Source organism: Electrophorus electricus, chromosome 20 (genome assembly GCF_013358815.1).
Source record: "Electrophorus electricus isolate fEleEle1 chromosome 20, fEleEle1.pri, whole genome shotgun sequence".
NCBI lineage: Eukaryota > Metazoa > Chordata > Actinopteri > Gymnotiformes > Gymnotidae > Electrophorus > Electrophorus electricus.
The window spans coordinates 13912371-13923692 of NC_049554.1; the positions used below are offsets into that span (position 1 = coordinate 13912371).

General features: G+C 44.4%; 1 protein-coding gene across 2 annotated transcripts; it reads right to left on the reverse strand.

The window, feature by feature from the left end:
* Positions 1 to 5921: 5921 nt before the first annotated feature.
* Positions 5922 to 11046, reverse strand: agtrap (angiotensin II receptor-associated protein). 2 transcript variants are annotated; one of them, XM_027025264.2, is made up of 5 exons: positions 10940 to 11044; positions 10437 to 10471; positions 9777 to 9885; positions 9257 to 9455; positions 5922 to 6491 (listed from the first exon to the last, which is right to left on the reverse strand). In XM_027025264.2, exons 1-5 carry the CDS (start codon positions 10964 to 10966, stop codon positions 6367 to 6369), a joined length of 495 nt encoding a protein of 164 aa, XP_026881065.2. In that variant the 5' UTR covers positions 10967 to 11044; the 3' UTR covers positions 5922 to 6366. The 2 variants fall into 2 exon arrangements, with proteins under 2 accessions (XP_026881065.2, XP_026881074.2); XM_027025273.2 differs by lacking the exon at positions 5922 to 6491 and adding an exon at positions 7293 to 8131 and having other exon boundaries at positions 10940 to 11046.
* Between the last annotated feature and the right edge of the window lie 276 nt (positions 11047 to 11322).

The following is an 11322-nucleotide window of genomic DNA, read 5'->3' on the forward strand; positions in this document are numbered from 1 at the left end:
ACATTACAAAGAGTAGCTCACTAAACAAAAAAACAACAACCTTGTTACTTTACATGCAGCGGCCAGTGACCTCAGTGCAATGCACCAAACAAGCAGCCGTTTTGCAGTGATTGCGCATTGCAGCTGGGTCGATAGCTGATCAGATCATAAATCACGCCGAACTAGAAAACACGACAGCCGATAGAGGCTTCTCCAGTCCAACACCTCAAATCCCCCTCCCTCCCCGGAGTGCTGAGGCGTCGATTCCCCCAACTCTGGCACCTCTGCGTCTCCCCTCCGCTGTTGGTCTATCGGGTCCGTAGGGCAAAATCGGGTCCGCAGGGCAAAATCGGGTCCGCAGGGCAAAATCAGGCCAGGCTCCTCTCTTCTCTGTTGTCTTCACCATCCATTTCTCCCTCTGTCTATATTTCCTGACTACGCCACACCAGGACATTGCAATTACGAATTTAAAAAGGCGTGAAAATAAAGCATCGCCCCCGCGCAAACGTCCTTCAGCGTTTTTTTACATCTTTCACTCCTCGTGGTGTTTTAAGAATGTCCTACGATGGAAATCATTCATAGTTTTAACAGCAGTAATCCAGGCTGCAAACAGCACCCTTTGTTTAAGAGTAACCTTGTAGAATGAAAGGGGTTTAGGGCTGTCATAACTTTGCATACCTAGTGAACATTCTGTGTGTGTGTGTGTGTGAGAGGCTGTTCAGTCACATGGGTGCGCTTGAAGCAATGGGGTCACGTTTACCCTCCAAAGCGAGTCATTCTGTGCTCAGGAGTCAAGGACATCAGGCTCATTAAAAATGCATTTGGTGACAGAACCTGGGTAGGGGGAGGGGCGACTGAGCCCTCCCCGTCGTTACACTCATACATCATTCTCCACCCTTTCATGTCCACTGAGACCCGATGTCCCAATTCTTCATATTACCATGTAAACCCAAGGCAGCCCACGGCACCTCTCTGCTCTTGGAAGAACAACCCCGGCTGTAGCAATCCCCTGCATTTGAATTCTGGGAGTGACGTAACGCACCTGTTTGCAATTAATTTGTAGCCACTGTCCTCGTTCAGAGAAACCACATCAGCAGCACACGCAGTAGGTCAGATGTAGAACATCTCGCTTGTACCAGTGACATAACTGCCACTAATGCTCTTTTTTCCCTTCGTCAGATCTATATCAACAGTGGATGACGGCTGTGTCAGATGTAATTACCATCAGATGCCATTTTTAGGACTCGTAATGACTACAGATGTCGTTTAAGTGTTAATTACGACGGACCAGCATAGAGAGGACAACCCAGTCACATAAACAGTGTAAATCCATCGTGTAAAGGCAATCCTGAGGACTTGGGCAAAGTTATCGGAGGCAGACGGCTTTAATAATGTAGACAGTAAATGTGTGTTACGTTAAATCATGTTTGCTGGTCTAACACCAGCATGTAAACATGCTCTCGGAGGTCATAAGGTTAGGTTGTCTAGGATGGTTTGGTCTCCGTACTGTTGTTGGTGATCCGGTGAAACTAAGCACTTCGTGCCCAAACCGCACTTGCCTCAATCTCATTATCTCTAAAACTATTTGTTTAAGCAGAGCTGTGGTGAAAATCAACAACAGAGTCCAACTGAACTAGCAGAAAAAGGCTCAAAAGATGAGCTTAAAAGGATAGCTACAAAACAACACAAAGTGCAAATTAATTTAATATCACACCACTGAAACCATGCAAGTAAACAATGTGTGGCAGGCAATGGGCAAGTGTGAGGATTTTATTGACTTTGACAGCTAGATAACTGGGTCAGAGCATCTCCAAAATGGCAGGTCTTGTGGGGTGTTATTACCTACGAAAAGTGGTCCAAGGAAGGACAACCGATGTACCAGCGACAGGGTCATGGAAGCCCAAGGCTCACTGATGTGTGTGGGAACACAGATTAGCTCATCACATCCCATATCAGAGCTGGAAAAGCAAAACTATGTTTAAGTTGTGTGAAGGAAACTTTTTCCCACCTGCTTAAAACCAACAGAAATTTGTGAGTACATGATGGGGGTTTTTTTCTAGGCAAAAAAACCAAACTACTAGTCCACCTTAAAACTCTGCCAGCTATGGTCGAACTCAGGAGCTCTTGGCTTTCTCGTGCAGTTTGAATGCTAAAACCGTGGAGTAATTAACTTCATGAAATTAGAGAAGTGCTTTACAGGTTCACTTTTTCTTTTTCCCTCTCTGCGTCATTCATCACTAACCTGGGGAAGAGATGACACCAGGATGCACTACGGGCAGAAGGCAAGCCGGTGGTGGCGGTGTGATGCTCTGGGTAATGTTGTGCTGGAAAGCCTGGCATTCATGTGGATGTTATAGACAGTATTCCCTAATGACAGTGGCCTCTTTCAGTGGCATAACGCACCCTGCCATGCTGCAAAATTTGTCAGGGTTGTTTGAGCAACGTGTCGTACAAATTCCCAAGATCCGAATCCGGTTGAGCATCTGTGGGAAAACAAATCTAATCCATGAAGGCCCCACCTCACAACTTACTGGACTTAAAGGACCAGCTGCTAATATCTTGGTGCCAGATACCACAGGACTCCTTCAGAGGCCTTGTAGAGTCCATGTGTCTACGTATTATTGAATCAAAGGCCTTGCAGTGTCCATGTGTCTACGTATTATTGAATCAAAGGCCTTGTAGTGTCCATGTGTCTACGTATTATTGAATCAAAGGCCTTGTAGTGTCCATGTGTCTACGTATTATTGAATCAAAGGCCTTGTAGTGTCCATGTGTCTACGTATTATTGAATCAAAGGCCTTGTAGTGTCCATGTGTCTATGTATTAGTGAATCAGAGGCCTTGTAGTGTCTATGTATCTATGTATTAGTGAATCAGAGCTGATTTTGTACAAGGGGGACATACCCAAAATAATATAATAGATGGATGGATGGATGGATGGATGGAGTAAGGAGAGGGGCCGAGGACTAGTGAGTATCAGAGCCACTATCCAGGATGAAACAATCAAGATCCAGGAGTACACCAGATACATCGCCCCAAGTGATGAAGCGATGACATTCCGACGCAAATGCTGTACACCCTGGGGTGATGACCCAGTGAGACGATGTCCCGAGGTGGCTGATGGTTGCTCTATTCACCTAGGTAAGGTCCTTTACGCAAGGTCCTGCTGACCTAACTCACAATGAGAGCTAGAACCAAGAGTCGCCACGTCGGACGTCGCCAGGGTCAACAAAGTCTGTCAATTACGGCAGTTTAATATTCAGGTCCAGACATGCCCACTCTTTCATAAGGTAAAGAAAAGCACTTTTCACCTCAGAAAAAGATGACAGGACAGGTGTCATTCATCGTTCATGGTGCTGAAGATGCACAAGCAAGAGCTCGAGCCGACTAAATTCGAAATTAATTAATGTCAGCATCATCCTGGTGGACATCAGGGCGTGCTGCCCATTTAGCAGGAAGAAACCATTAACAGATCAGCTACTCATTAATTCAGATCTCTCCCAGGCAGAGAGAGAGAGAGAGAGAGAGAGAGAGAGAGAGAGTGTGTGTGTGTGTGTGTGTGTGTGTGTGTGTGTGTGTGTGTGTGTGTGTGTGTGTGTGTGTGTGCAATTAAAATTTCCTTGGGAAGCTGGCATGAAATTTGGATGTAAACTTTGTAAGTGTCTATAAAAACAATGCACATTCCTAGCGACCATGTTCTGTTTCTCATTAACATATGGACAATACATTGTAGAAATCTCAGCATAACCGTCATTAAATTTGAACAAATCAGTAGATGGGATGCCATTAATATTACGGTGGAGGGCTACAGCCTGTTTGAGCGAGATGGAGAGAGGGCACGATCAGGACTCCCATGGTGCCAAACACCTCCCTGCTGGCTGTCCGTTAGTTATGCTTAACATGTAAACTAGCAATTGATGTTGGTTCAGGTTTTTTGTATGTGTCTTCTTAAGTTAGGCTGTGCTGTTTTGTAACCTAATAGCTTCACTGAGTCAACTACCATTTTTGACATGTGTTTATGTGTTCCTCTTTCTATCTTCCCTACAGATTCAGTGCTTTGTTTTTCTACTGTGAGCATGTCAACATACTAATTAGCAACATACTAATTAGCATTGAAAATGTGGTCTAATGGGAACTGTTCTTTACTGACGCTCCAGTACTGTGGTGTTTTCCTTTCTGATGACTTTAAGTGTGGCCCATCCCTTGGGATAACAACACGGTCCAAATGATTTCAATTACTGTGTTACTTGTAAGTAAAATAGCTTTACTATAATAATTGTAACAGCAAACAGCATCAGACGGATCCTTGGCGTTAGTCTGGGTGCATTACTTTAAAAAAGCAAAAATTATTTGGGATTAAGTAAGTGGATGAATCTTCAATAAAATTAGCAACAACAACAAAAAATTAAAATGAACGAAAACTGGATTCTGACCCCCCCCCAAAAAAAACCAAACAAACAAAAAAAACAAAAACAAAAAAGAAACCCACACTGGCATATGAGAAGACTGGATGTTCTGGGGGACTGTTTTGTGTTTTGTTCATTACTCCTACATCCGGTAAACATATAACGCAAAATAAAAGCCGTTCACGTCGGCATTAAGCACCAGCCAGGGTCTCTGAGCAGCGAATCAGGCACTGATGGTGGACGCGGACACCGTATAAACGATCCCCGCTGGCACGGACAGGGAAATAGCACGGAGGCATAAACTTGTTAAGCATCCCAATAAGCGCCACCTTCCTCTCGCTATTAATATCCGCATCGTCCATCACTGGCGAGGAGCAGCTGCGCATTATCCAAATGACAACGTAGCGTACGTACAGGCTGGCACAACACCGGACAATCTGCCGTCTGCTTAGCATGCTATATGGTTCCTATGGAAACCATTACCGTGCTTAATGGGAGATGATAACGCAAACACAAGGGCCCAAAGTCTGAAAAAGGCTTAAAAGGCCGCTAAAAATGTAAAAAACAAAACAAAACAAAAAAAAAAAACACAATGGGGAAAAAAGAAGCGAAAAAGTAAGAGATAAGTGTTGGAGACTAAAACTAAGGCAACTGAAATTCACAGTCCATAGCAAGTTAGGCAGAACCCAGGCCTCAACACAGGGCAGACTTGCTCTGATCACAATGAATCACCATTACAAACCCACACATTTCTCTGAGATCTTTCCGACCAGTGGCTAATAGGACACCTTCCCGAGACACAGCTTTCCAGTCCTATTGCCTCACAGCAACCTGCAGTTAGGTCTTACCAATAAATAAAATAAATAAATAAATAAAACCCACAAAAAAAAAAAGCAGAACTGAATACCTTGTACTAAGAAAGACAATTAGCACTCTGTGATCTGTACATAGCAAATGTGAGCATATTAGATGCACTACAGAAAACAACAATAATAATAATATGCCTCTTTCAGTCTCTCGCTCATCATTCTCAGAGTTGCTCACAGCTCTACCTACTCAGTCCGTTTAATCTTGGTGACAATACTGTTGACTTAGTTCTGTCTTCCAAGTCACACAAACCGCTGCCCCCGACATGGAATTTTCAACCACAAGCCACTACACAGTTATTAACTCAACGACTAGGTTTCATTTGTCAGCAGGCAACTTCCTCCACAGGCAGGAACAAAGAAAGACCCTTCAATGAGTGATACCCAGCAGGAGGACACTACTGCGTTACCAAGCAACAGCGCGTCTCATCAAAAACATTTAGAGAACTGGCTAAATACAGAGGAGTGCAGGGTGCATGAGAAACTGGACTGAGAGACCATTACCCAGTAAACAGGCTCAGACGTTTCAAAACAATGGTGAGCCTGATGGGAAAAGTTTTATGTGGATATTTTATCTCTTAAGTTGAACTTTACCATCAACATTTGGACTATAGCTCATTGCAAATTTTCAGTTACATGAAAATGACAAAATCCATGGCACAGAACACACGTTCTGGTTGTTTACTGATTTATTTACAGAATTCTTTCTTTCTTTCTCATTAAATGTATCGTATGTGATTTATCTACAAATCCTGCAGCTGACCATGTGCTTAGAAATCAATGTGTGCTCTGTCAATGCCCGGCTGCCATAGTAACGTCTGGCATCGTTACATACCCAGTGGGCATGACTAACCAATACATCGATACATCAATACATTAGTATCCATCATCCCATTTACCCACAAACGCAAAAGTTTTTTGTTTGTTTATTTGTTTTGTTTTGGGTTTTTTTTACGGCTGAAGAGTAAACACTGAAAACTACCAAAAACCCAACGTGCTCGTTTGGTGAGCGTCACTGCCGAGCAGTGCTGGCCTTTAATCGGAACTACTCCTGCACCACTAGAGAATACACCGGCAATCACTGAGAAGGGGAGATGTCATTCGTTAACAAGGCCGTCAGTATGAGCGGACGCTGGGATGCTGGTCCTCGCTCTGGACGAAAGGCTTGGCTGAGCTGCCCGGTGGGTCCTGTTGCTCGATGGACTGGTAGGCGTCCCTGTTGCGCGTCACAGTGGGAAAAGCTAGGACAGAAGACCAGTGAGAGGAAGGGGCCGTTAAGCTTTCAGCACGTGTCCACACACACACACACACACACACACACACACACACACACACACAGACACTCTTCACTCAGTCAGCACCAGTATCTCACTCAGTTCTCCAAGAACGTTACAGAATACCTTTCCAGTAAGTAACATTCAGCTTAGAGTTCAAAAATCTTTTGAAATCAACAGTATATTATTCAGTAATGCATATATTTTTTGACAGCAAGTACTTACAAGTTTTGTATATAATCACTTTTATAAAACTACTTTTGAAATACTTCGAGTACAACTGAAAACCCAATTAAATTACTTAGTGTTTAACTTAATTAGTTAATTATAAAGTAAAGGAACTGGCAAATCTGCCCTGCGCAAAGCCTAACCTCTGAGCGGCTGGACCATGTGAATAGGTTCTGCTCAGAGGCACGGTCATGTGTCTCCTCAGCTGATGTGAAGCATGCCAGCAGTACTCTGCTGCGGTCTGTTGCATGTCCACTTTTATGTTACCGAGCGGCAGCCCAGCGAAGGACTGTGACGCAAAATTCAAATTTCTGACATTGTAATGAACCTCACGGACCCTCAGAGGTCCAGAGTTATTTTCTGTTGTTGAAGTTAATATATAGGTCTTGGTATACTGCATTTTACATTCTGATTGAATTATTGCTGTGTTACAAGGTGCTTTTTTCATCACCAGTGATGGGTTAGGGTCTCAGAGGGTTAACCAGAAAAGTTAAAGAACAGAAAGTTCACAATCAACAAGGCCAAAAGAACAAAACCTCATTTTCTTAAAAAAAAAAATTTATTAAAAAGAATATTGGCCAATCTAATTCAGAAATAACTTAGCAGAATAAAAACATTCTTTCTTCAATCAATGGCACAAAAACCCACCACCAACAAAAATCCCTTTAAATTCCAAAGGCATAAACCACCAAGACATCCTCTTTGTGTATATATATATTGGTATCAAGAGACTCACAAGCTTTAGAGTTTTCAATGTATTATAAAAGTTCTTCACTCTATAGAAGAAATATGAATTAAACTTTAAAAAAAAAATCAAATTCAAAACTTGCAGACTCAAGCATCTCAAAGCAATAATCTCTTTTCTGATCTTCTACACAACTGTCTGCCTTCCATCAAACTTCTATTTACAGTTTCCCTTTTTTGATGCACAACATTTCACAACAGATTTGATAGTAAGCCTGAAAGACCAGCGAGGAACGTTTACATCTTTGGACTCCAAACTAGAATTCAATCCCTGCATTTTTTTTTTTTTTTTTTTTTTTTTTTTTTTTTTTTTTTTTTTTTTTTTTTACAGTAAAGCAGTCCGGATGTCAACTCGCATGCATACTGACACCATGACAGTCACATTCACACAAATCATAAACAACGGAAACAAACAGCGGCACAGGAAGATCGGTGAGAGGAAAATCCCACCGTCTGTTCACAGCGCACAACGCTAGAGGAGAAGAATAGAGAGCAAAACGCAAACACCCGCACAGAGACATCGACAGCGGCACGCGGGGTAAGGAGAGGGGACGGAAGCTCTCAGTAACGGCGGCCCAGGAGAGTGCTGTCAGCACTGTCAGTGGTGCACCGGCTGTCCACGGACGTCTCCAGGTCTGACCAGCAGAGACGGGAACACGGAGGACAGACGGGCAGCAGAATAGGGGACAGGTGGGAGAGAGTGAAAACAAAAGCAGAGAGGATGGGTGATGCATCAGTGACAAAAAGCACACACAACTTTAACTACAACATCAATTCGTCCCATCTAACATGTTAACACCGATGAGACATGTCAATCTGCACCCTTGAGCTACGACAGCGACTAAGCAGAAAACTTTGCCAATGATGAAAATTTCTGCATGCCATAATAGCTGAGTTATTTCACGGCACAGCGCATCAGCGATTCTATTGGTTTCTTCCGTCCTGCATTTCCCGGCCTACGCCTGTGGTGGTCACATTCTGCACGTGGAGGTGTCCCTCCTGCTCTAATGCTAATCTTTTTTAGGCTTGTGAGCTAAATCAGCCGTGTCAGGCTGGGGTGACCATCGAACTGGGCTGTTCAGGGACACTCCATCAGCGGCACTCTCGCATCCGAGATGAGCCACGGCCGCTTGCAGTGGGGGCTTGCCTTGGTCACATTGGGCACAAATCTGGTGCGTGGCAGCTGTACGCTACTTCATATCAAGACATGTGACATTTGTGCCATGCATGTCGGGAAAGGAGTAAAAGTGTAAGAAGTAAACCCTTCTAAGTTACATCATCAGAAGTCTGTACCACGCCATCAAAGGGCTGCTGTATACACCATGAATTATACTTACAGTTCATTAGTATTTGTGATGAGAGTTCACATTTTCAATGAGTCGATGCTTACAGTACGGCCCTTATGGCTATAATAATCTGTGCTGATCCCCCATCCCATGTGGAGTTGTTCATGCTCGGTGGGGCACTAGCCTCAGCCTCTTTGATCCCACATCAGACATTTGTCTTGTGACCGTCTCTCTAACCTAGCCACTGTCCTGCTTTGACTCAATATACTACAGTCTGTTTCAGAGAAACTCCCTTCCAAGGGCTCACAGAGAAAGACGCAAAGCAGAAAACCCCCAAATACCTCCAAGCACGCAGCCTGAGGTGGCATTTAAATGAGGCCGCAGACAGGAGAGCAGCACTGGGCTCGCTGCCTCGAGATGCTCAAAGGCAGAGCTCCCCACCGACCGGCTCTTGCCGAGAGGACGTGCACTTACCGAAGTGAATATTGTAGTCCCCCCCCCTCTCGCGGTACATCTGGTAGACGAAGAAGCAGGAGAGAGGCTTTAGGATCAGACTGAGGATCGCCATGCCGATGCTGAAGCGTCCCGTGTGCGTAATTCTCGCTTTCGCGGGGTAGAAGAGCCCAAAGTGGACGATGTCGGTCACTATGGTTACAGTCATTCCGAGCAGAAACTGAAAGCAGAAGTGAGAGGAGAGTTGTAGCACAATGTGAAACCTCAGACTAAAGCATATGTGACTGGTATTATAATATTCTCTCTCAAATACAGGTAACGGGTACAGAGGTTGTTTAATGGTTTAACGCGGCCTCACCACCGTAGGCGCTGTGTTAAACAACAAATTCGGGCAAAGGTGTGTATGAGGTCATCTTCCCTGTAACTAATGGCCAGTACCCTTGAGGTTTCGTTCGAGAAGGAACTTCTAACATTGCGACACGTTATTTCATTCATTTTCCAGAAAGCCTTCGGGTTTTTATACTGAAACGGAATGACCTACCATCAGTATGGCATCTACAGAGTCCCGCTGAGCCATGGCCCACACCCCCATGGCCAACATCGTGAAGTTCCCCCACGTATAAGAGGGAGGAAGCCAGAGCATGCAACCCCTGTTATTACACACGGAATTATTACACAAGCCAACAATTTAGAGAAACAGAACAAAACAATACAGAAAGAAGTCACCAACAAAAGTAAGTCTAAAAGACTAGCATTTGTAGGGCCGCGTATGGGATTTTGGAATTCTTGCAGTTTTTGTTCCACTGAGTGGACCATTTCAGTGACGTTTGATATTTGAAGCATGACAAAAGGTCAGATTTGATCGCAGTTCTGAACAACTGTAGCGTGCATGGGTGGAATATCCAGCATACACAGTCACAAAGAAAATACGATTATGAAGAGAGACATCTCTTTGTGATATCGAGTTTGTAAGTCCTATTATTTTGTGTTTTGATCTCACCACAGCTTGGGAGCTTGTACCATTCATTCAATTCTAGTTGGGCATTTTCATTCTAGTCGGGAGTTTTTCAACAGAACTTTTGTCTCCACCACAGCAAAAACTCCAAGTCTTTGAGAGGTGGAGGCTGGGGTTGGGACAGCTTGAGAAATTCCACAGGAATGTGGGAGAAAAAAGCACCAAGTAGAAACATAATTCACTCACCAGATGGTCAGCAACCAGTGGATAAGCAGGATGGCCTAGACAGACAGACAGACACACACACACACACACACACACACACACACACACACACACACACACACAGACACACACAGACACACACAGACAGACAGACAGACACAGACACACACACACACACACACACACACAGAGACAGACAGACAGACAGACAGACAGACAGACAGACAGACACACAGACACACACATCAGTGGACTTTCACGTGTCTCCGTGTCAGCTGTCTCGCGGCACAAATGAACCGAAGAGCTAAAGCAAACGGTCGTTTTAAGCACTTGAGTGGAAATCCAGAACGACTGGATGTCAATACTGACAGATAAACTTGATGGAAATGTCGCAGACGAGCCCGTTTCTTTTTTAAACATGTCAAACCGAATGAAAACACTTGAGAGAAACGGGTAACTCCCGGAGCTCGGGCCCGTAAACTTTCTGCTAAACTTCAGTGTCGGAATAAAGGCAAAACAGTTACCTTGAGGTTTATGGCTGGAACTTCCATTTCCACGGAGCGATGCTCGCTCTGCAGCCTGGCCCCGCGTAGCTCCGGTGGGCGGACTGCCTCGCGCTACCCAACGCTTGCATAACAAACCCATGTGACCACGTCCTGACTCGCTGCACGTGACGCGAAATTCCCCTGCCTAAGTGTGCAACTGGTGCTGAAATCAGGGCTCTTAAATGGGTGAATTGGGCGAGCGGTGTATCTATGCATGTAAGGCTGGATCAGCCTCTAAAACAACGCAAACATGAACACCACCAATTAAAAAACCTCCCCGGTGTCCCAGTGGCTAGTGAATTCCGATTTATATCCGCAAACCTGCTGCGTTCCGTATTTCAACTTAAATCCCTCGTTATGAG

Excerpts from the sequence above, each read along its gene's own strand:
- agtrap (XM_027025264.2), bottom strand. The coding sequence starts at position 10,966 with ATGGAAGTTCCAGCCATAAACCTCAAG. Across the intron at positions 10,472-10,939 it reads TTCCAGCCATAAACCTCAAG|GCCATCCTGCTTATCCACTG; the intron begins GTAACTGTTTTG and ends CTGTCTGTCTAG. Across the intron at positions 9,886-10,436 it reads CACTGGTTGCTGACCATCTG|GGGTTGCATGCTCTGGCTTC; the intron begins GTGAGTGAATTA and ends GTGTAATAACAG.